General features: G+C 37.6%; 1 protein-coding gene across 9 annotated transcripts in view; it reads right to left on the bottom strand.

Moving 5' to 3' along the window:
- Nucleotides 1–26,229, bottom strand: part of Rps6ka3 (ribosomal protein S6 kinase polypeptide 3) — a 112,580-nt gene extending 86,351 nt beyond the window's left edge. The window contains exons 1-3 of one of the 9 annotated variants that reach the window (XM_030251196.1): nucleotides 26,175–26,226; nucleotides 3,691–3,784; nucleotides 2,691–2,727 (exon numbers count right to left, since the gene is read on the bottom strand). Coding sequence is in view for 1 of the 9 variants with exons in the window: in NM_148945.2 (NP_683747.1) it covers nucleotides 25,706–25,774 (69 nt within the window). In the remaining 8 variants the exon portion in view is untranslated. The other 8 variants (NM_001346675.1, XM_030251197.1, XM_030251195.1 and 5 more) reach the window with 8 other exon arrangements.
- Nucleotides 26,230–26,514: the final 285 nt, after the last annotated feature.

Raw genomic sequence — 26,514 nt, 5'->3', positions numbered from 1 at the left:
TCAGACACACCAGAAGAGGGTGTCAGATCTCATTACAGGTGGTTGTGAGCCACCATGTGGTTGCTGGGATTTAACTAAGGACCTTTGGAAGAGCAGTCGGTGCTCTTACCTGCTGAGCCATCTCGCCAGCCCAATAACTCTGGTTTTTAAAAATGCAGAAATAAGGGCATATCACCTCCCTTGTCCTAAGTAATAAACTTTTATTGATGCTATTCATATTTGCTGTATTTTAGGTATGCCTCAACATATTGTTGAAACATGCTAAGTTTCTGTTCACTCAGTCCTTGTGATTTTTTAAGATTTATTTTATTTTTAGTTACGTATATCTGCATGTCTGTGGGTCGGTATGTGAAGGTGTATGCAGGTGCTGATGGAGGCTAGATATGTTGCATCCCCTGGATTTACTGGATAGTTCTGAACCACCTAATATAGGTGCTGGGAACTGAATATGGGTCTGCAAGAAAAACTCCTCTTAACTATTGATCTAGTTGTCTAGTCCCATCGTTTATTTCAATTGGTCTTGGTGGTAGTGGGGGCATTATATATGCTACAGTGTGTGTATGAAGGTCAGAGGCAACCTGAAGGAGTTGGCTTCTCTTCTACTATGTGGGTCCCAGAGATTAAACTAAGGCCGTCAAGCTTCCCAGCAGCTACCTTTCCTTGAAGAACCACGTAGTGCCCACCCCCTTTGACTTACAGTACAACTTATTATGTGCCAACAGAATACCTTTTCATCTTGAACCTGTTATTATTTATTTCCACAGAAAAGCCTTATATTTTGATTAATCTTTTTCACCTATAGTCTATTGCTACAGTTTCATAGGGTGGAATAAAAATCCTGTAAACCACCTCACTATTTTCAACTTCATGTCACTTACAAATTTTGATAACGTATTATCTTCTCTGAGCTATTTAGCTGATTAACATTGAAAATAAACCTTTTAAAAAATGACTGAAGTGAAACATGATCTCAATGGTATTCTAGTGCTTTGTGTTGGGGAATAATCCACTTCTTTCTGACTTTAGCACAGAGTTAATAATCTTGAACTTCATTATTAAAGGAAAATATGAAAGGCAGTGTTATCCTATATACCAAATTTACAAATTTCCTTATCTACTAAAAAAGAAAATATTTGTCTTAACAAAACTTTGGTATCATTCATCAAAACAACAATTCAAACATTATTAGAGATGACTGTTACTGTTGCAGCTAAGAGGTTTATTTCCTCTTTGAAAACTGGTCCTTGGTTATCACTAGAGACCAGTATGACTCAATGCTATACTCTCTATAGCTTCTCAAGGTAGAGGGAGAAGAGCTACTAAACGAAAAAATACAGTTCTGTAATTTTAAGACAAATACAAAGCTGTGCACTGAAGGCATCACAGGATAGTAAATGCCACATTTTCTTTTTTTGCTTCAAATGGAACTGTTTCCATTTCTGCAGATAACATCTAAAGATATTATGCTGTGAGGAACAGGAGAGATGCCTCTCTCACCACTCACAGCAAGATAGAAGAAATCATTCATATGTGTGCTATTTTTCTGTACACTGTGGCTGAGAGTAAGTATGGAAAAATAGTTTTAAAGTGAGGCAAGTGTATTTATCCTCTCTCATCCTACCAAGATGCCTGCTAGCCAAAAAATACAATAAAACTCCAGAGCTTGGCAGACTATATACATGCAGATATGATAGGAAATCCTGGAAAAGGTTAGGAAATGCTAATCATGCTTTACTTTGTTACTCTGAAATGTGTAACAAGTCACAAATTGGAATAACCCATAATATGGGTCTGATCAGAAGAAATGAGATACTCCATTCAGTTTCTGCACAAGTTGTTTTCAAAACAACTTTCCACATTATGTCAGGAATCACTAAAGACCACCTTTGCGGTGCAATGTCAGCTGAGTCAGTCAGTAATTCTAAACTGAGGGTTTCAAGACCTCTCCCGTATTCTCACCTATTTGAAAGAAAATGCTGACATGTTAAAAATAAAACTATTTTATTAATTAAAAATGTTTCACTCTTAGCAACACTGTTATAGAGATTATTTTGCTGCAATGGAATGTTACATCATATATCCCAGGGTGTTGTTTGGTATCTCTGGAAAAAATATAAGGGAAATTTAAAAAATTCCTTGACTTTCTAACAGGAGATCATCTGGAAGAAGTGTATTAAGACTAAGATGTGATCTGTGACAAATGAAAGTTGACTTTACCTTTGTAGGTCCTACCAACTACTTCCTTACACTCTCTTACCTAGAAATGAAATGCACGTAAGAACACTGGGAGGAGAGAATTACTCCTTTACATAGAGAAGAACAGCCTGAAGTAACAGGAAAGGAAGAAGAAAAGGGCCTGAAGCCGTACTTAATTAACATGGAGAGCCAAGTTGCAGGAAGGAGCAAGAACCACACTTAAAAAACAACCCCAAACCAAAACACCTCACATTTCCACAAGCATGTCTGCCTTCTGGACTCCCTGATCTCAGCAGTAGTTTTCCTGTTGAGAGTGTATGTAGCACAAGTTTTGTCATAAAGGTGCTGTGCATGAGGTAGTAGAAACCTCTTTCCACCTTTGGTCAAGATACCATTGTACTGTTCAGGATCCCAAGAAGCTTCTATGCAATCACATTGAAACAATAAGAAACAAGCATTTTATAGTCTTAATAAGGAATGTATATAATCCTTACCAATGTGACAGGATTAAGAATCAGCTCCTCATTTATCCTAAGGAAATATCAGAGATGTGCATAAAGACTTATGTACAGTGATATTCATTATACTTTAAAATAGAAAACAATCTAAATGACCGACAGGGGACTGGTTAAATAAATCACAATACATCTATTCGTATGTAGGAACACTAAGCAATGATTAAAATCAGGGCCTAATAAAAATGATGCAAAATATGCCTGCAATATATTACATTTAAAAGGATATAAACCTGTAAGTATGATCCCAATTCTGTACCCTCCCTCCAAACATGGGAGCATGTAACTAGCAAAACACAGACTCTCATCAGCAGTTACCTGGGCCATAGGATTTTCTTCTTGGTACTGTCTTTTCAAAATTATATGCATTTATTATGTATTTTTAAAGAGAAAAAACCAATAAATGTAATTAGAAAAATCAGTTTATCTTCTAGTTACAGTGCTGTTCTGCCTGCTTTATTAGCTATCTTGCTACCAAAAACTTGCTAGTACTCGGGACTGTTCTATTTTCTAGACTAGGTCGGTATGACCTTTGGCTGTATCTACACTTTTAAGTTTATGAGGGCCCTTTCTTAAGTTTTTTTATTTAGTTGTTCTTTTTCTTTGGTCCTGTTGTTGTGGCCTCAGAAAAGAAAGTTTAGGCCTAGATCCACCTCATGTTTTTTGAAGTGTACCCCTGAGGGAAATTCTGTTTATGAAACAAGTTATGTTGGGAATAAAGAAATGAAAACACAGCAGCCAAAAGTAAGTCTGTATTGTGAGTAGCAAGTATCAGAACACACACTGCAGAAAACAAAATCCATGCCACAAAGGACAAACTGGAGTAAATGAAAAAAAGAAAGAAAGAAAAAAAGAAAAGATTTTAAAACTATGGAAGACAGACAGAAATAATCTATGAATAACAAATGTTCCTAAGAAAAAACAGAGCAGATTCATTAATCAAAAGTATAAGAAAACTTTCCAGTTCTGAAAAAAATACCTGAGACTGCAGACTGAGAAGGTTCAACAGAGATCATCAACACCAAGACATGTCCTGGCAAATGTTTTTAAATTTCAAGGATAAAGATATAATCCTATAAGCATACAAGCAGAAAAATAGGTTATTTCAAAGGTACTAAAATCAAATTGACCTCAGAGTTTTCCTCAAAATAAAATGCCAGAAGATGATGAAGTAATGACCTATAGCGAGTTAAAAGGAAACAGTTAAGATCGAAAGCTTTCATACCTCACCCTAGTGGTTCAAGCTCAAAGGTTGTATAAAATTATTCTTACATCTGCAACATCTTATAAAATGTCACCATCTTGGAAGCATCTTTTAAAAATAAACTGTTCAAAGGCACACTCTAGAAGATCACCAGGAGAATAAAGAACTCAAGAATATGAGAAGAAGTTACATCTACAGACACCAAATTAATATCCAGAAATAGTTGACTAATATAATCACACTAAAGGAGAATGTGGAAAACTAAATATATAATTGCTATAAATATATGAACAATGTAAAAGAAAAAATATTTTATAGAGTTAAGATCTGCAACCTTGGAATAAGTTAATACTGACTCAAAAAAAATAGCAGGAGAAAAAATTAATTCTCCATCCTTCCTAAAAGTGTATTTAACAACCATTATGTTTAATGTGCATCTAATAAGTTTTTGAATGTTTAAAAAAACATATAATAAAAATAAGTATTACAGTCCAAATCACTAAAGAAGGTACTATGTGGCAGATAACACATGATAGTCCTTTATGCTGACATTATAATTCAAACCTAAGAATATAAGTATAATTAATGGTATTTCACAGTTGAAGAAACAAAAGTTTGGCAAATAAATTAGTAAATCGCAGAAACAGGACTCAAACACAGGTCTTTTTAGCTCAATAGTCTTTCTTCTATCTTTAAATTTTTTTTTCAAACAAAACATTCCATATGGAAGAAAAAAAACTCAAGGAAATAATACAAAATGACAACAATCATTTTAAAGGTGATGAAAAATATTTCAAGTGTCCAATTAAAACAACATGACTAAGTATTTGATGCTATTGGAGTCTTTTTATTTGAACAGCTAGAGGCAGAATCCAGGACCTCACAAAAGCCAGACAAATATTTTACCACTAGGCTGTATCTGTAGTCTTCTTGCTTTACATTTGGAGACAGGGTCTCACTAAGTAGACAAGCCTGGACTTGAAACCGTTTTACAGCTTAGGCAAGCTTTATACTTACTTGCAAGCCTCTTTGGCCTTAGCCTCCCATATGGCTGAACCATCAGTCCCAGACCCAGAATTATTTTTAAGTGCGATAATGGTATGATAGTATATTTTTTAAAAGATTTATTTATTTTTTTATGTATATGAGTACACTGTAGCTGTATATAGATGGTTGTGAGCCTTCATGTGGTTGTTGGGAATTGAATTTTTAGGATCTCTGCTTGCTCTGGTCAACCCTGCTCGCTCTAATCGGCCTGCTCTGGCCCAAAGATAAGTACACTGTAGCTTTCTTCAGATGCACCACAAGAGGGCATCAGATCTCATTATGGGTGGTTGTGAGCCACCATGTGGTTTCTGGGATTTGAACTCAGGACCTTCTGTAGAGCAATCAGTACTCTTACCCACTGAGCCATCTTGCCTGCCCGACAGTAAGTATTTTAATTTTTAAAGAAATATGATGCAAATATTTACACTGGGGTTGACTTACATAGAATTAGCTTCAAAATAATTCACTAGAGATGTGATGAGGAAGTGGGTAAAGTAGTTGGTGGGAGGGGTATCAAATAACAAAATAGCGGGTCATGAGTTGGCCAGTTTTGTGACTGTATTCTTAGAAAATGGTGCTTGACCATACTACTTACACTGCACTGTGTGAAATGCTTCCCTCCAAAACTTCTAGGAGCCTTACATTTTGTAAGAAGGAAAAAAAAAACATTATTTACTGTCAAAGAAAAGAGGTAAATATAGAAAACCATATAGAAAAAGAATGCATGCACCTAACTTTTGGGGGTTCCAGGAACTGAACCCAGACCTTCACGCATGTTAGGCAAGTGTTCTAACACTGCATGAACCATATCATCTCCAAACTCTTCTTTGTACAATTACTACACACTTTAAAACATACAAATGGGAGCAGATGTTTGTAACATAAGTAAACATAAAACCCAAGACGAAGAGCTATGCAGGTGATCACAAAGGTCACTTGGACTACAGAGTCCAGTACTGAATGGATACTAGTAATGGTTGCTATCAATTACTGCGCTCGAGCCCACTAGGCAAATACTAAGTATTATTATCTCTGACGCTCCTAACAACTCCGAGAAACATTATCATCAATTTACAAATAGAAAAAAATTAAGCCAAGATGAACTTGCCAATATTTTTAAGTATAATCTCAGCAAAATACCTGGCACATAGTACATGCTCAATAATACATGGTTAACACATGAAGATATCCAATACGTCCAAGGATAAAAGTAGGGCCCACATTTAGATTCAAATCTAAACCTAACCCTTCTGTTCTTTAATCACATAAAACATTTTAATAATACTTCACTATAGCAAGAGTAAAGATGTATAATTCCTTCTGTATGTTTCTTTATTTTTCAGGTCTTAAATAATTAGCATGTGCTATTTTTTAAACACAGAAATAATCCAATAGTAAATCTATAAACATACTGAACATTCAGTCACAGACCAAACAAACCACAACACAAAAGCAGATGGATTAGGACTATAACATGAAATAAATGGAAACAAGGGAGATATGAAAACTTTAACATTGAGTATCAACTAATATAAAAATAGAATAAGGACAATATTTTGTTCTAATTTATACTAGGATAGGTAAATACTACATTTTAGCATAAAACAATGTAAAAAGATTAAGGCCTCTTAAATATATATGGAAAAGTTATTAAAACGTGTTCTAAGCTATAAAGCAAATATAAAATTTTCAATATTTTTATTTGTAATTCTGTGTATGTAAGCTGGAGATTAAGTCGATTGTGAGCATTCGAACAATGGGTGCTGGGAACCGAACTTGGGTCCTCTGAGCGATAGACAGCCTCTAAAATTAGTTTTATAAAGAAATGCTTATTTTGTATATGTGTGAGTGTGTGTGTGTGTGTATGCACATGCTATAGCATATGTATGGAGGTCAAAGGACAAACCATGGAGAATTCAGTTTTTCCTTCCAACACACTGGACCCAAAGATCATACCTGGTTTGCTAAGGCTTGGCCTATCTCAAGGGCCCTAATCCTAAAATAACTAAAAACAGGAATCACATATTTTCCTTGGTTATGACAAATTAAACTAGGAAAAACCCTATAGCGATCACCCAGAAACAAATGTTCTTCTAAATAACCATTTGGCTAAGGAAATAAATAGCAACATACATTCTATAACTTATTTCCAATTATTAATAAATCACCAGGGTTGATATTATGTATAGTAGAGATGAAGGAAGGTTGAGAGCGAGAGTATTTTAAAATCACAGCTATATTTGGTAAATAAAATAACTGAATCAAAGTAAAAATGCAAAGGGCCCACTAAACACACATAGAAATGCTGTTGTTGTGTATCTGTTAGACTTGATACCCAGGGATGCTGATTTATCTCTTTGCATAATACAACATTTTATAATAAACTGGAGAAAACCAGAGTTTTTTTTTTTTTTTCTTTTTCTTTTTTTTTTGGTTTTCGAGACAGGGTTTCTCTGTGTAGCCCTGGCTGGCTGTCCTGGAACTCACTCTGTAGACCAGGCTGGCCTCGAACTCAGAAATCCACCTGCCTCTGCCTCCCAAGTGCTGGGATTAAAGGCGTGGTGCTCCACCACCACCCGGCAAAATTCTTCTATTTCTTTTTTTTTTTTTAAGATTTATTTATTTATTATGTGTAAGTACACTGTAGCTGTCTTCAGACACTCCAGAAGAGTGGCACCAGATCTTGTTATGGATGGTTGTGAGCCACCATGTGGTTGCTGGGAATTGAACTCAGGACCTTCGGAAGAGCAGTCAGTGCTCTTAACTGCTGAGCCATCCCTCTAGCCCCCAGAGTTCTTTAACACAAAATATTCTGAAAATACTCACTTTGTAGGCCTATTATTCTAATAGGGTGTGGTTCATTTTTCTAATATTTAATTGTCTGAATATATTGCAAATCATATTATCTTCTAAGAATTTCCACAATCTAGTCTCAGTAGGGTCATGAAAAAAGATAACGCAAAACTAGACAAGGCAAGGAATCAAAAGTAAACATGACTTGCTGTCAAATATATTTTGAAAACCTAGTGTGGTCTTGGAAAAGTCACTTGGGGGAGTACTTATCTACAACCCTCAGAGTTCTAGGGAATTTTGGCCAATTTAGATTTGAGAGTCTGCCATAGACTGTGGGGAAGCCCCTAAGGCTGAGAGTTCCCTCTACTTAAAAATCCTTTGATTTTAAAAAGTAAATTTTAGGTTAAGATTATTTAAGCATTTGTAAGTTTTTTTCCTCAATTGAGGAAGTTAGCAATTCTATGCTTACAGTTGTTTTATTAGTTCTTTTTTGTTGCTATTTTATATTTCTAACTGTGTTTCTTTCATCTGTATCCAGAATAGTTTATCTGTATCCATCAGTGATGCATTTGCTTTCTAGTGTAAAAAAAAAAAAAGATAATTCTCAACAATGCATGGAACAACTGTTGTCACCTAAAAGAAAAATAAAAAATACAGTTTTATTTACAGATGAAGGACTCTAATTCGATTTTATAATTTCCATAATCCAATCTTACAGTATTTTACTAGTAAAGAAATTGGCATAGTGCTAACTTTTTAATAACACCTATAATGATTCCTAATTCTATTGCTGTCTCCCAAGGCCTATTTCTTTTAAAGAAATGGTATGTTCCCAATGATCAGAATTACGTTTCTGTTAACATAAAGTAGGTAGAAGGTTTGTGTAGCACTCGTGAAGCCTTGCATTCAATTTCTAGTAACACAAATACAATATAAAATGAAATTATTTGGACTTCCTCCACACAGAAACAAAATCAGATTTTCCGAAGCTGCATGGCTCAGGTTTTTCAAGCACTTTGGATGGCGTCTATGATTGCACAAGTCTGGAAATCAGTGTAGTAAAGGGGTATGGGTTAAGATGTTTCAACACCTGGCTTGCCCTTTATCACAGGTGTCTTTAGTAATTGATTAAGGGCTTCCCAATCCTGGCTCAAACTCTCAATTCACCAAAAGCTGTCTGTCATAAATGCAGGATCCTCAACCATATAGGCTATTCAGTAAATTTCACCTTCTTCTTTTCCTGTTAGGGGAAATATCATACAAGGAGTGTTTAGAAGAATTCCCTGTCCTGAGACACCTCCCATTTTCAGAGTTAAAAATCCAAAATGATTGTATTTATTGTTTGGGTTGACTAATTCAGAGATGTCTAGATCAAGCATGATGAGTTATTTAGTCAGTTTCCAGAGGCTCAAGAAGCCTTTATATCTAAATGAGAAGTACCATCAATCTTGCTTCAAAGGTCACACCTTTATTTTGGTGTGATTGTGTCAAAACCACCTGGACCTCTACTTTCACATTTATTATATGATCAATAGTTTTGTTTGTTTGTTCTATTTTCATGGAATATTTATTTTGTAGTTTTATCCAAAAAGTGCTGCCCCACCCCCTTCTAGCTTTTTTCCAAACAGTGAATTTAAATAGCTTGTTAAAAAAAGTGATCTGCTTTCCTGTTTAGATTTCAGGTAAGATGTTGAAGGCCAGAGGTCTTCCTCAGTATTTGATTTTTTTCAGTACTTTTTTCTTTTTAATTGTCAGGTGCTGCATTTGTATCTGCTATATGCAGTTCACACTTGAAAAGCTTTTCTAGATTCTCTGCTTTGTCACACTCATCACTATGTTTATTCTTTTGCCAATACCACAGTATTTGATTAGTGAAGGTAGATATAAAATCTTAAAAATCAGGTGATCATTTCCACTTTGGTTTTCCTCTTTTGTTTGCCATCTTTTATTCCTTCCTCCCCTTTTCTTTTTTGAGACAGTCTCACTTTATAGACCAAGCTGGCCTGCCTCTGCTTCTTGAGTGCTGAGATTAAAGGCATCTGCCACCATGCCAGGACATTCCACTTTTATTTAAATGCTTTAGTTCTTTTAACTTTTCCCTTAATTTCTAAGATAAACTTGTGCTAAGGTATTTAGTTGAATTGGGAGAAATTAACATCTCTACTATGTTAAAGTCTTCCAATCTGTGAACATACCTATTCTCCACTTATTTAGACACTCTAAGGAACTTTTTATTTTCAGCACATAAATACTACATATAAGTGATACTATAATATACAGTTTCTATGCATTTGTTATACATACACACATTTATATGCATAATTTATTCTTGTAGGCTAACCTTGTATTTTACGACTTTGATGGAATCATTTATTTCGAATGTTTGGTAGATTTCCCAGAATTTTCACTGGAGAATAGTATGTGCCTGCAAACAGGGTAGTCCTATTGCTCCCCATATATATCCATATGCTCACACACAATTATATATATATGGATATATATGGGGAGTGTGTGGGGGCTAACCATGGACAACATAATGGAGTTCACAGGACAATTCTGGCAGTAGTCCCTCCATCTTGTGTTTGAGGTAGGGTTTCTTTTGCTGTTTCTGGCATGAGTATGTTAGGCTAGCTGGCCAATGTCTATCTCCACCTCCCACCTTGGCATATGAATTCTAGGATTACTTGCATGGTTTGGGGGCTCAAACTCATACAGTGAGGCTTTCCCAGCCAATGTTTTCTACCTGTAGAGCTAGCTCAGCAGCCCTTCCTTCTTCCTGTGAAGTTTACACACCTCTTACCTCCTTTGTTTGTCTATTATGCTGGCAAGATTTAAGACTATGCTAAACAGTAATTGTGGAAATGAACATCTTGACCATATCCCTGGATTTTAAAGAAGCACTGATTTTTGTTTATTTTCATAATTACAGCATGTCAACTATGGGGCTTTCTTATTCTTTATCAAGCTGAAAATGTTCCCTTCTCAGTTTGCGGAGTTTTCATCCTAAAATGTTTTACTTAGTGTTTGATTTCTGCATCAAAATGTGATTTTTCTTTAATTTTTAAAATGTTTGGACTATCGTCAATTCAAACTTTTCAGTGCTGAAATGCTTCTATTTCTGGAATCATACCCAGTTGGTTATTGTACTTGAGTCTTTATTGCTGGGCTTGAGGCTAATATTTTGTTGAGGATTCTGAATCTATGTTTTTATGGTACACTGGTCTGGAATTTCTGCACTGCCTTTGAGTCCTAGTATTTAACAGGTCTCATATGAAATGTTCTCTTCCCTTCTATTTCTTGGGAAAAGTCGTAGAATTTATGTTGCTTCTTTATTTTTTATGTTCCAAAAATTCTCCTTTCACCATTTTCTTCTTGTTTTGAAGGAACTCCTTTAGCCAAGTCTTTGAGGGTCTGATACTGACAAAACTCTTAGTTAGACTATACCTGAAACTACTATGCTTTTACCCACATTTCTTGAAAAAATTTTCACTGGATTTAGAATTCTAGGGTAACAGTTCTCCTTGAGAATTTAAAAAATGCTGCACTTCCCTAGAGTCTGATGATGAAATCCTGGCACGTCCATCACTCCTATAGGTAGGAGCACAATTCTCAATAGCTGCTTTAAAGATTTTCACTTTCCACCTTGCTTTTAAATGTCTATAAATTATACATGAGACTTACTTTCCGAATCAATTTAAGTGTCGGGTTCAGCCATGCTATGTGGTACTCACATTGGTGTGCGACCAATCTTGCAAAATTGAAATTTCATACCCATTTCCCAGTAACTCGCTGTTTATAAAAGTTTGATTTTGATGACTCAGATAACAGATTACTTTGGGCTACTGTGGTTAATAAAGACTCTGGAATCTGGAGGATTGTACCTTTTGTCTGGAATCTGGAGGATTGTACCTTTTGTCTGAACCATTACATTTCTTTAGGTGGCTCTCCTATCTGGGACTCTTTCAAAACATGAATTTTAGGTCCTTTTAATGTCCTGTTCATTTCTTCCAGGTTATTTTTTGTTGTTCAGACTGGGGTTGTTTTTTTTTTTTTTTTTTGAGGCAGCATCTTGCAATGTAGCCTAGGTTAGCCTAGTACTCACAGCAATCCTTCTGCCTCAGCCTCTCAAGTGCTGGGATTATGGGTGTATGCCAACACATCCAGTTAGATGAGTTATTTCTCCTGTTCTACCTTCCACATTATGATTTTCCATCATTCCTATTATCTTATTAATTTCATATTCAGTTTATTTCACCTGTATTTTTCAGATCTAAAATTTCCATTTGGGTCCCTTTTACGTCTTTTTTTTTTCCTGAGACAAAGATTTCTTAGCTGTTTATATTTACTCACTCTTAAAAGTTCCTGCTTAAAATCCTGACCAGGAAATTGTAACATCTAAATCATCAGTACTGGTGTCTCCTGACTTCATAATTTTCCCCATGGTTCTTGATGGCATTTTAAAAAACTGTATGGCAAACATTTTAACTGGTTCCTATTTAACGTACTCTGGCAAGCATTCCCTTGTTGAGGTATAGTGTGAGGGCAGCATGAGTGGGTAAATCCTCTAGACACTACCAAGACTGCCTAAGCAACAGTGGAGCAATGTCTCAAATGCTTGTTGCAGCTCTATTCAACTATATGCTTGCTTGGTTCCAGAGAGTGAGCCACCAACCTGGTTGATGCTGGGGGGAAGGTAGAAAGAAGTTCAGTGTGAAGTATCCATACCTCACACACTTTTAAGTCTCATTTTGGGTTTTTGGTAGAGGCTCAACTTACTGCTGACAATACACTGACTAGAACACAACTTCCTTTTAAGGGTAGAATAGTGAGAATCCATCTTCCCTAACAATCTGCAAGTCACCCAGCAGAGGGAACCAAAGCACTGCCCATTAATTTTGCAAGACAAGAAATGGGTAATTAGGACCTAGTTTCCTTAGACAACACCCTTGGGCTGAAGGGGGCAAAATCCTGCCACTTGTTTCTTGGAGGTAGAATAAGATACACCTATCAGCATTTGGGTAGATTAGAACAAGAACTGCCAGGAAGCTTTAACCTTACTGAGCTACCATTTCCCTATTTGCTTAAAGACAATTGAGTTTTCTTTGAGTGTCTCTTTTGTGCCTCTGTAGTGCATCTTGCCTGTGATATACAGTAATGAGTAAGAAAGTCCACAGACCTCACTACTTGTATTTCTTTTAGATTCCAAGGTCCTCAGGCAATCTGCCTTTTTCCCCAATGGCTCCAGTGTTCCTGGTCTTATTTGTTGAGTTTTAGTTGGAAGGAAAATCCTGGGAGCTGTACGGCTCCTCCATCTTGGCAGAACCAGAAGTTTCTTCCAAGTGATATTTATATTGAAAATGACATTTGTTTTCTAGTTTGCACATCATCATTAAAATTGTACTATGGAAAGTTGTTACATTATAACAGATTATAATTTTCCTCTAAATATCCAATTACATCTGTTTGTATTCCTGGCCAAACTTAGCTTGTTTTATGCTATTTTGGCTGTCTGTCCAGACAATTAAGTATTTTTAGACTATAATAATCCAAAGGAAAGACTTCTACTTAATTCATTATCACCTAGTACTATATTTCACACTAAAAGGAGCCAAAAGGAAAAGAACATTTTAAAACTAATTTACACGTTCTTCTTTTTGTTGATCTAAGGCATATCTTATTTTTAACTTGCCTATAATATTTCTCTCTTTAAGCAATCTCCTTTTACTGATACCAACACACACACTGTAATAGTTATTTTTCCTGAATTATATCAATTGCTAGCAAGAACTTGAAGGAAAGAAGCTAAGAAAGGACAAAGGATACAGAGAGAGATTCTTAAAAAGAATTCATTTAATATGCTGATTTAACTTGAAGGACTTTTAAAACGATTTCTTATCATCAACGGATTCCTATACTTCTACTTAAGAATCTGTTGAGATTCTAAGAGCAAGGGAACTATCTGCCACCCCATCCTCAAATACTGTCTGTAGATTTCTATAACCAATCTATAGCTCCATGTTGTGTTCCTCAAGGAAGTCTGCTCCTGCTCAGATAAGCTATACTAGGGAACGAGGTATCCTAAAGCATGGTCATAGGAACTAGGTCCTTAGGAATCCAACTGAAAAACCACTGTGCTAGGGCAAGTTCTGTATTTATTATAGCTAAAATGAGATTGAGAACACAAACATATAGGGTACTTTCATTTTCTGTAGGAAAACCCCCACCATTTAAACTCCCAAATCAGTAACAAGCACTCAAACTAGGACAAAAAGCAAATGGAGCTATCCCTAATATCATTAGTTACTAGGAAAATGCAAATGATAGCAATGAGATCCGTTAGTAACTATAGAGCGGTTCAGTAAAGAGCTGTAACACATGTTGAGGAGAATGTGCAGGAATATTGCTAAGGAGGATGGAAAATGGTGCAACTGAGTTGGAGAACAGTTTGGTGAATTCTCAAAAACGTTAAACAGTATAAATCATGTAACTCTACATACAACTTCTGGACACTTAAGATAACAGAAAACATACATTTACACAAAACCTTTACTTAAACGTTCAAAATAGTATTATTCATTATAATCAAAAAGTAGAAATGTGAAATCAATCAAATTCCATCAGTTGGTGAGTAAACAAGATGTGCACTCCCACAGTGTGGGGAAAAATGAGCACTGGTGCATTCTACACAGCATGGATGAGCCCTGAAAACATCACGGCGAGTAAAGACAACACACACAAAGGCCACATATTATAGGATTCCATTAATATGAAATGTCCCGAACAGGTAAATCTATAAAGATAGAAAGTAGGTCACTGGTTGCCAGTGAGTGTGGGGAAAATGTGACAGTTAATGAGTAGGGCATTTCTTTTTGGAGTAAGGGCAATGTTCTGTGATCAGACTGTGAGTGGTGATGGCTAAGACAATATTGTGACTATAGTAAAAGCAGGTCACTGACTGTGTTGGTTAGTTTTTGTCAACGAGATACAAACCAGAGTCACCTGGGCAGAGGGGACTTCAATTGGGGAATTGTTTCTATCAGATTGGTCTAATTAACTTTAATTTTTTCTTATACTACAGCAACATAACTTTTTTTCAATTTTTTTCAATTTATTTTTAGTTAGAGCAGATCCTATATCCTGGCACTTTAAAGGAGTACCCAATAACCCCCCACCCCGGAAAGTAGGAGTCAAATATCAACAGGTTCATTTAAAAACTGCAAATAACAGGCCACATTTACTCAAATAGATACCTACCTAGGGGCTTCTGTAAGGAGAGCTGTTAAGTAATGTTTAGACAGCCTCCTTCCCCACTTCAAATACAAGACACTTTGTTTCATTGGTAGCATAGCTTTAGAGCTTTTTTGAACTTTAGAAAGCTCAAAGCATTTTCCCATATTATATGAAATACTTTTACTCCGGACAGTTTAAAAAGCTGTATGTACAAAGCAGTATTAATTTTTGCTGATTTTCCTAAGTACACTATTATGATGTAGTCTCTACTGTGAACAGCATTCCTAGTTCACACCAGGATCACGTCCTCCATTGGGTCCCTCAGTGAGAGGACTTTACATACATGAAAAGGTGCCCGTCTTTATAGGTCATTAACCTCCTTAGATTCTAACAGATACAGCTACTTATGCAAACCACCTGGATACTTTCTGCAGTGCAGATGATTTCATCTAGATGGAATCACTCATCTGGATGTTCTCAATTCAGGCAGGCCAACTCAGGGGAAAGTCCACACAATTTGCAATCTCTGACACTTGGGTTGGAAACGGTGCCCCGGTTTACTACCTGTGCAATCTCACGAGCAGTTTACATCCCCTGGGCTTCATTTTGCCCAGTTTTTAAGGGAAGAATAATTATATACGTCATTCTAGTTAAGATACACTGAGTCCCTCCTCAAATGGGCACCGAGTAAATCTGAGTACTCCCAGTCACTTAGGAGAGAAGAGTAGTGACCTTGACACGCCCCACACTATTTGATTACAGGCGATGTTCCAAAGTTGCTTCTTTACACCAAGGACTGGTTGCAGTTTCCAAATCTACAAACTAAAGGCAGGCTGATTTTATTATTCTGACAAAGAAAACCAAGTTACAATTAACAAAAAGGAGAGAAAAATAGTTGAATTTTTACATAGTGGCTCTTTACATTGCTTTTAAATTATGTATGTTGTGAATAGAAAAATGAATTATTAGTGAAATGGAATGTTCTGAACAGGTCTCAGTTTGTGTATGTGTGTTTGTATTTGAGGCAGGGTTTCTATGTGTAACCATGGCTGTCCTGGAACTCACTATATGCCCAGGCTGTCCTGGAACTCAAAGAGATCTGCCGGCCTCTACCTTCCTAGTGCTGGGACTAAAGGTACGCACAACACCTGGCTAGGTCTATTTTCTTACATAGACTAGGGCTAAATCATTCTTAGATAAAGAATTCTATACTAAATTAAAATTTTAAAGTTTCTAGTTCCACAAGACACTTGAGTCCACTCTCAATTTTAAGTGGCACAATAAAATGTAAAGAAGACAACATTTGAAGTTACCACACAGCCTTTTTTTCATTCAACAACACAGAATATAATTATGTACTTTTCTGCCCTATTTCTATTGTTCTGTACTTCTGTCCACAAGCTCAGTCAACAAGAGGAAGCTTATAATTACAACATTTTGGTAGCTAAATATTCTCATTGCTTCAACAGGAAATGCCACCAGGAAAACTACTGAAGAGGAGAATGGTGAGTTGTGAGCATAAATCACTTAAGGAGGCTTAGAAAAATCATCAAAGTAGGAAATGGTTAGTTGTGAAAACCACGCATCAAATATATCTTTATTTAGAAAACTACCTTAGCCTGTTCATTTCAAAACACTAATATGTAGAAAACTAGAAATCTGGACACTGAAGCAGAAGGGCAAGGCAGTCCTATTTGTACAAATCCTATAATCTATGAGTGCACTGGTCTATAAACAATAAACACAGGAGACAATCTACTAAAAATTCAGGACTGGGTTGTAGCTTAGTGACAGGGCAATTTCCTAGCATATGTCGTGTGTTCCATCCTCAGAATGGTCTTCAGTCATAGAAGACTGTATTTCAAGTGCATGTCAACCCACCATTAATACTGAATTTAGCAGTGCTGAGCTACAAGATTTAACTTTATAAAAGAATTTATTTTTATTGAAATGGAGTGGGGCAGGATGCAAGTGCATGCAGATGCCCACAGAAGCCAGAAGAGGGCGACAGATCCCCTGGAGTTGGTACAGGTGGTTAAGTTCCCCAAGGGACACAGGTGCTAGATACTGAAGTGCAGTCCTTGGGAAGAGCAGCAGGCACTCTTAACTGCTCAGCTATGTCCCGACCCCTTTCAGTTTATAAAAATTAATTTAGTTGTGTGTATCTGTGTGCATGGACAATGTGTAAAGAGTGTGGGTATGTATGGGCCAAAGTGCACACGTGGAGATCAGAGGACAATCTCTGAAGGTCCCCCCTTTCTGCCTTATTTAAATGAGACTGGCTCTGTGTTGTTTTTCCTCTGCATAAGCCAGGCCATCTGGCCCTTGATTTTCAGGGGATTCTCCCTGTCTGTACCTTCCATTTCCCAGGAGGACTGTTAGAATTATAAACGCTTGTGCTACACATTTGTTTTTTTATGGGTTCTGCAAATTCAAACCTAGGTCTTCATGTAATATGGCAACTGCTTTTATTCCGATCAGGTTTTTCCTCCAATTGAGATGAAATCTCCTATGGCCCAGGCTGATCTCAAACTTGAATGTGTAGTTCAGGATGACCTTGAACTACTCATGCTCAGGCCTCCACTTGCCATGCATGTACAACTATGGCCAGCTAACTTCTTTTTTTTAAAAGTAAATCTTCACTATTTATAGTGTTTTCAGTATAAAAAAGTCACCTCTGTTAGCAAATAAGTAGAAATACATAACATTTTTAATTGTGAGGATTTTACTGTAAGTTTTATAAGATTTGTAGAACAAAGATTTCTACTTATCCACTGCATGTAAGATGCAGTTCAATTTATTGGTGCCAAAATGGTCTTTTGCTTTAGGCTATCATTTGATACGTGCTCTTAACATATCTTATGACTGAACTAAGTTTCCTATATCAAGCTTTGGGGACCAAAGGATTAGAGCTAAATGCACAGAAATCTAGATGACCAGGTCAGATTTAAAGATTTTCACATATAAGATCATGATATAAAAATCAATTTATATGGTCAACAAAACATAATCACCACTTAAGATAAGAGACTGTATTAGCTGAGGTGGAGAAATTCTCTTTAACTTACTTTGGCTATAACACCACTACTATAGGAGAGAAGGACGAAGAAATCTACAAGTGCTTTTGAATTGACCTCTAAGTGTAGAATAACTAATTATTTGGGAAGCCAGCAAAATCTCCCAAGAACAAAACTGGACTCACAGTGTGGAAACCTGACTCCATGTGGGGAGATAAGCTAGCTTTCTACTTTACAGCCTGGTCATTCATTCACATTCTACTTCCTAGCTGACATCTTTTAGAGAAGGCAATAAATAATTGAGCCATTTTGTTATGGTATACCAAAACATAAAATATCACTTACAATTAGGTAACATGTCTAGTAAATACCCAATCCTCTGTGTATGTCTACAGCAACCCTCAGCTTATATAATATGTTCCATGTAACTATGACTTATCTGTAGATGATGTCACGTTGCAGTATCAAAAGATGGATATCCCTAGTCTATGTGATGAGCAGAGCCTAACAAAAGAAGGAGGATGTTCTTTTACATTATTTGGTGAATTTAAAAAAGAAAGTCAAAATATTCCTATGTTAAAAATGGCTCCATCTAAATATTATTAACCTTAGTTTTCTACCTTCTGGGTAGCTAGTTGCAAGCTAGAAGCAGTTAATTTTAAAAAGGAGAATGTGAGGTGGCAGGGAGATTGACAGAAGAATAAAGCGGCATTTGATAAACAAAATAAAACACACTTTAAAAAAACCGCTGAGCATGGTGGTGAACACCTATAACCTAAGCACTTGGAAAGCTGAGGCAAGAGGAGCGGCAGTTCTAGGCCAGCCTAGCCACGCATTGAATTTGAGGCCAGCCTGGACTACATTGAGACCTTATCTGAAAAACAAAAAGGAAAACATTAAAAATTATAAATACCTGATAAGAATAGGAAGTCAGTATAGGGGGTTATTTAGTAAAGGCTTGATATTAAAGAACTATGTAACAAATGATTATTAAAAGTTGAATTAAATGTTTTAATTTTTGAATATTTTATTAAAAATTATGTTTTTAACATTTATTGATTTGCTGGGGGGAGGGGGAGGAAGCACAAGCATGTCACGTACATGTAGCGTGGCACACATGTGTGGAGATCAGAGGACAGCTTCCGTCAGCTGGTTGTACCTTTTTGCTATGTGGGCCCCAGGATAGAATTCAGGTCATGAGAACTGGCAGGCAAGCACCTTTGCTCACTGAGCTATCTTGCTGGTCTTAGGTTATATTTACATTCTAGTTCACTACTGACTTGGAAATTTATTGTACAACTTAGATTTTAATTAAAAAAGAAATGAACTTTTTTGTTGACAAAGCCAAAAGCTTCTGAACAGTCAATTAAAATTAGGAGTTCTTTTCCGGGCAATACTGAATCAAGTTACAAGCTAGTGTTATTTGAGATTCCGATAGGTGGTTCGTGAAAACAGGGTTCTGACATCAAGTCTCAAATACTGCTTTGTTTTTTTCAAATACTGTTGTTTGTTTTATAAAGACAGGGTCTCACTAGGTACCACTGACTCCTAGATTATTTCTTGTCTTTTTTTTTCCACTGTGTACATCATCTTACAAGTTCTCAGAAATTATGCAGTAAAGATACTTACTAATATAATGTGCTCTTATTTGGGGGAAAGGGGTTGAGTGCTGGGCCATATATCCTTTAATAACAACTCCTGAACCTTTGAACATTTAAAAAATAGTGTCTCTAAAGTCTTCTTTGTAAAGTACTCTATAGTATTCAAAGTTTTTAAAATATCAATACCACACAACACACAAAATCCAAAGGGTTACATTACTAGATAGAAAATTCCATTTTCTATTCAATAACCAAAATAAACGTACTTTCAGTAATGGGGAGGTGTGCTATATTAATTTCCCTAAAAGTAAAATGAATAAGCACCGAGTACTCGTAAATTATAAGGAGCTGTGTATCCTTGTTTTGTTAGACTTGTATCTCTTGATGCTAGATATTGACTTTAACCATTCTGTACAGGTGATCCTGTATTTCATTGATCATAAGACACCATCATGTGTAAAGTGTGTTATCATTTTATATATCTCTAAGGAAAGAACTAGCACACTAATTCATGACATACCTGCTGATTAGAATAATTTCAAACATGAACACACTTCGAAAATATCCTTTTCCTTACATGTCCCTCATGATACCCTTTGTTGGTTTTTATCCTTTAAAGATAATATTTAGCAAGAACAATACAAAAAGAACAAGACTGAAGAAATTTCTACTTATCTTACCCTTACATTCAGATACTACAATGATTCTGTTTTAAAGAAGCAAAAAAAAAATTACCTGTTTTACTTAAATCTGGAAAAAAAATCCAAGACAGTTCTTTGAGTGAGTCACTTAGAGATATTATTTATTATAAATCATAGATTACACAATTACTTTACATGCATAATTATTTCACTTACTTCTTATCACAACTCTGGTCAGTATTTTATACTTATAAGTGTAAATAATAACTAGTGAATTCACTTACCCTAAATGATCAATACATGCTACATGAGCATAGTTTCTTCTGAACTTGTTTTATAATATGTGCATTTGACACATTTTACTTAGCCAGTAACGTATTGTTTACATTTTTCCTTTGTGTTTATGCTTTTTGGTATTAAACTGATAAATCAGGCTACCTAGCAGCTGATCTCTGTTCTAGATTCAAGAGACAAGTCACTGTATTAAATCTAAACAACACACTGGTGGGAGCAAGGATGTATTAATACTGGGTATTAAAATTTAATCACTTATTTTTCCCATGATTCCAAGGATGGGATGGATTTAAATACACACACACACACACACACACACACACACACACACATCTATTTTAAAGCTAAAAAATGTATTTTTCATTCAAACACACTAACAATTGAACACTATTACACTTAGGCATCATTAGAGACACAACTAAATGTTATTATCCTTTATTACAATCTGCACTACTGGGCCTAAAGCATCCAATCTGCAATGAGTGAATTAGGCCACTCTGATGTCACTCATCATTTATAGCCTGCCATTACACATATTCTCAAACATGAAGGGTAGAGCAAAGCTTGTTGTGACAATGGTATGAAGTTTTTACTACACGATAATTAAAGGAAAACTTTACAAACAATTCTGCAATTTAGTATTCTAGATAAATAATTTGCTACACTCCTGTTTATTTAACAACTTACCAAGTCAAGTCCTTGCTTCAGGACTACACATCTAAATTATGTCATTTTTCTTATGTAAAGTTAGGATATATTTTAGTGATCTCCAGAAATGTAATAAAGAAAAGACCAAGTGTATCTATACTTGCTTCTTTGAATAAACACCTCAATCCCTTTATCGTAAAAGGTTCAAAGTAAGATGGGAAGTTTCACATTTTGGATTCTCTACTAACACAGGATCTGGCTGCCAAAAGAAAGCAGGTTTCCAGATTTTCAAAAATGCTTTCTTATACCAGAATCACTGAAAACGATGAAATATTCAGTAATGTGTCACAGTTACTTGACAAATAACATGAATAGTAACTGTCTTTGCCTTATATCTTTGCTTGGGTAAAATTAAAATAACAACAACAACAACAACCCTGCAAAGCGGTAAAAATGAAACAGGAAGCAGAAAAGAACCTACTAAAACACGTGTTCCAAGTCAATCATCATAGATGAATAAAACATTTTCCCAGCTGATAAAACTTAAGAACCCTATATAATACATACTAGAAACACTGTAGAAACCCTATGCTATATCACACTAAGGATTACTGCATAATTTTTGAGGTTAAAAATGGCCCCATGTTCACCAAAGATGATCTACAATACAAAGTTCTTGTCTTCTGTTATCAAATATAGTAGTTTTCAGTGCCTGTTAGGTATTCGTTATTTAAAGGAAGTCAGGTGACTATTTCTATACCACACATTGTATAAAAACATTGTTTATATCATATACAATACATTGCACTGTGGCCATTTTTAAAGAGCAAAAATACCCTTCATTTTATTACTTTGTACATTGTTCCTATTTAGATTAGCATTTCCACTAATTAAGGAAAACCATATACTTTAAGTTAGGCTTGTCATCTAGTGATATTTGTCCCTGGAAGCAGTAGCAATGGAATTGTAGAAGAATAATTGATAGATTGGAATTGTAGAAGAATAATTTCTTGATATCTACCCCCTAAATAGTCAAATATCAAAAAAAAGGTACTTGCAACTTTAAGTAATCCATTAAGGATTTCTGAATTCATCTAATTATTTAGGAAGTGATTTTGATTTTTTAAATCTTCTAATAACCCTCACTTTGCTTATACAGTACTTCATTATCCTAAATTTGCCTTAAACATTTGGCCTAGTTCTAGCCTATCATGCTATGACCCATGTTTGAGTTCAACCACAAGGGTTTTTTTGTTTTGAACACCATGAGACTTGTGTGAGGTCTTAAAGCAGGAAGGGTGGTGTGAAGGAATAAGAAACTGTCTGTGTTTTTAGAGGCACTCAGGTCTTCTAAAACTGTTCATACTTCAATGAGGAATTAAAATGATAAGAACAGAGATAAGAGTCATAAGCACCTTATTCCCTACCTTCACGATTCATTTAGCAGACATTTACTGAGTTCATAATATGTATGTGCCAGGCATTGTGTTAACTGTTGAGGATTCAGAGAAATAAGAGTGTTTGTTTTCAAGAGCTCAGTCTAACTAGCAATGAGACCATAAATGCAATCCTATATAGACAAACCTAAAATCTTTTAGCATGGAGAGAAAATTTCTGATGCATTTGCTCAAGTAAATATTTCTTTGGAAACCCGGATGTTTTTCTGGTAAAATACAATTATTCCCTGATGTGAATCTACTGACAAGAAGATGGCATAATAATAGGTATCAATATTAGACCTCTTTATGAAAACTCTCAACTCTTCTCTCACTGCTTTCAGTATTGGAAAATCATATCAGAAGTAATTTACTCCAAATACCTTAACAATCAAAGGAAACAGTATCTAAAGGCAATTTGTTGAAGTCTACTTTTAATAAATCTAAGCAACCCTTGGCTCTGACATACCTTATTGCCAGAATAGTAAGAAAACTTTTAGAAATTAAAATTTGTGGAATCTTATCCATCAGGCTTTGGAAAACATGACACTGATACACACATGCATGTGTGCACACACATACTGTATATACATACACACACACACATATATAAATACATTAATATATTAAGGCTTTGCCAAATCAGATTGTGTATTTTTATATGCAAGTATTTGCATATAAAAATACACGATCTCTAACTATTAGCATGTCTATGCTTTGACTCTTTCCACGAATGGTCAGAAGAACCTATTCTAACATAAAGCAAAGCATACAATTTGTATCTACCTGGCTTCAAATTATGGCTCTGCCATTTACTATTTATAATCTTTGTGCTCTTAACCACTGAATTTAGTTTCCTACTCTGTAACAGTGGGGGATCACAATCCTCCCTGCTAGGTTACAGGGAGGATAAAAACGAAACAGCATGTTTAACATAGTACTTTTGGATATAGTAGATGCTAAATAAGTAGGCGAGTACTTTGTCTAAATGCATACTATACAGAAAAAAGGATAAAGTAGAATTTTAAATGATTTCTCCCTGCATACTGACACATGTCAAGGAAAAATGTGGATTAACAAACAATCAAAGGAACAAACTATTCAAAGGCAATTTGTTGTTAAAAACATTTTAATGTATCAGTGGATTATTTTTGAATCATAATTATTGTGTATATTTAAAAAGCAGACTCATAGCCAAGCATGAAGACACACGCCTTTAATCCCAGTTCTTGGGAGGCAGAGGCAGGTGGATCTCTGTGAGACCAAGGCCAGTCTGGTCTACATAGTGAGTTCCTGGGCTGTTTCAAAAAACTAAAGAAAAAAAAAACCTAAAATAAAAAGCAGATTATAAGAAAATACAATTTCTTCGACAGGTTCAGCAATTTTAACCACCTTTATAGCTGTATTTTAAATGCAAATTTTTTTCTTTAAGAAAAAATGAAGAGGCTCCCTTGCCATACTGTTTTTCCACACTACCCATTCAAATGACGGTTAAGCATTCTAAGTTTAACTTTATTATTAAAGATTTATAGTATCATATTGGCTCTAAATTCAAATAAAATTCTTGTATTCTGCCAGTCGTAAAAACACGATTTCCTTTTTTACACCAGCCTTTCCTTTAAAAAAAAAAGTAACATATACCTATGTCTTTGCTATTTTAGAACAGCATTATCCAGTAGTAAATTATTAAGCATGAACTTGTAAGCTTTATTACAACTCTTCCTGCATTTAAGAACAAGTAAATATTTTTATATGGTAGTGGAGGTGACAGGGGAGAAAAATTAGAAAAAACGATCTGAACGGATTCCTCCCTCCCCCTCTCCCCCCTCCCAGAGAATGTCAGCGTCCCGCATCTCACACCAAACTGAGCCCGAGTTTTACTGACGTAACCAGTAACCCTACCCACCTCTCACACTGCGGAGGCCGATGGGGGCAGTGGCTGCCGCCAAGTACACCACTCATCAGAGCCTGCCCCATTCCACCCCCGCGTTTCAGTCATGCTTTCCAGAAATGGGGTCACTCGCTCAGTAACTATTACACACACCCAGCCTATCATTCTGTAATCCCCTAAAGTCCGCTGCGAGGATAGAATTCAGCGAAAAGTCAAGAAAGAGGAATCACAGACGCGCCACCATCAGGAACTGATTTTCCACTCTGGAGAGGAGCGCTGATACCCTGGAATGGATCTTGTCTGCATTATTTTTTTAGATCGCCAGTTGATTCTGGGACAGTGGCGGCTGTGAAAAGCTCGGTGCTGGGATGTGTCCGCGGAAATTCTGTTTTGCCTTGTTTGGGTATACTGTTTGGGTTTCTGACACTGGGGTGGGTATCTCAGGGCCGATCATCAGATCCCGGGAGAGGAAAATCAGATAGCCCTTTTACAGCGTCCGCTGATCTCCTTGAATTTCACCCGCTCACCTCCATGGACAGGAAGCAAAAGTTATACTGGGGTCTTCCAACTCAGTGACCTCAAAACCTAGGAGTAGGGGACCTAAGGCGCTCCGTTTTTCTTTTGCAGCAGCGGCAGAGAGCGCTGCGGCAGACTGACCGGGGTGTGGGGGGATCCCTCAGTCCTGGACCCCTTACTCAAAACCCTCCCGGCTTGGCTCGCCCACCTTGCCCTGTGGGCGCCCGTCTCCCTGTAGCAAACCCCTCCGGCGGCCAGACTGAAGTCTTGGCTCCTGGTGAACCGAATCCAAAGTCTCTAAGATTCCGGAGAAGACCCTAGAGCCGGCAGGGCCAAACTTCCCAACTCCCCGCCGCCGGCTCCTGCTTTGCCTCCTGCTTCCCCCACGCAAAGTTGATTAAAACAGGCTCTTTGCAAAGCCTCAGCGCCCACTCCAAACCCCACGCGCCGCCACACCGGCACCCCCCAACCCCAAAAGCAGGGAGAGGCGAGGGTGCGGGAAGGAGACACAGACAGATCGGCAAAGCCCAACGACCCAAAGCAGAATCTCGCCCCGGGAACAAGATGTGAGCCGGCGGCGGAGGTGGTCTAAGGGGGGCAGCTCCGGGGAAGAGAGCTAGCGCCGGCGGGGGCGTGGGGAAGGGGCGCGCCTGCCCTGCCGCACGGCTGCACTCACCTCCGCGCTGTCGGAAGGGCTCTCCACAGCCATCTTCTGCCACGGGTCCGCCAGCTGCGCCAGCGGCATCTTTCCCCCCCTCCCCGGCCCGCCGCCGCCTTCACCGCCTCCTCCCTCCCCACCCGCCCCACAGCCGGCTCGGCTCCTTAGCCACTCGAGCTCCAAGGCAGAGCCGAGAAGCAGCAGCCGGGCAGCCGCGGCTCCCCCGAGAGCGAGCTCGACGCCGACGCCGACGCCGACCACCCGAACGCCCAGCGCCTAGCCACAGCCGCCCGCACTCCAAGCGAGAGCCTTGCGCCGCCGCCAGGCACCAGGGCTCGCCCCTTTCTTCCTCTCCTCCTTCCGCCGCCCGGACTACGGCTCCGCCCCCCGCCTCCCCTCCCCGCCGCTTCCCGCGCCCGATCCCAGCAGAACAGCGACGGCCGCGCGCTCCCCCACTTCCGCTCACAACATGGCGTCTAAGCGATACCTGTCTCTCTAGAGCGAGGCTGGGCGGCCTCCGCCACCACCGCGCGCACCCAGGGGCGGGGCCAGTGCCGGACACGCCCCCTGGCTGGCCGCTCGGCGCCGCCCCTTTTCCACCTCCTACCCCTTCCTCCTCCTCCTCCTCCTCCTCCTCCTCCTCCTCCTCCTCCTCCTCCTCCACCTCCTCTCTCTAGCCTCAGCTTCTGGGCCTCGCCTACTTTCAGGAAGGGCGAGCCCAAAAAATTTGGGGGCGTTGGCGGGAGATGGGGTGGGGAGAGAAATGGGCTCTGCGGGGCGGACGAGGTGCCTTTGACTGCCACGAGTCCTAACAGCTCGGAGACTAG

The sequence above is a fragment of the Mus musculus genome, chromosome X (genome assembly GCF_000001635.26).
Source record: "Mus musculus strain C57BL/6J chromosome X, GRCm38.p6 C57BL/6J".
Taxonomy (NCBI): domain Eukaryota; kingdom Metazoa; phylum Chordata; class Mammalia; order Rodentia; family Muridae; genus Mus; species Mus musculus.
This window is presented reverse-complemented; position numbering and strand designations above follow the sequence as displayed.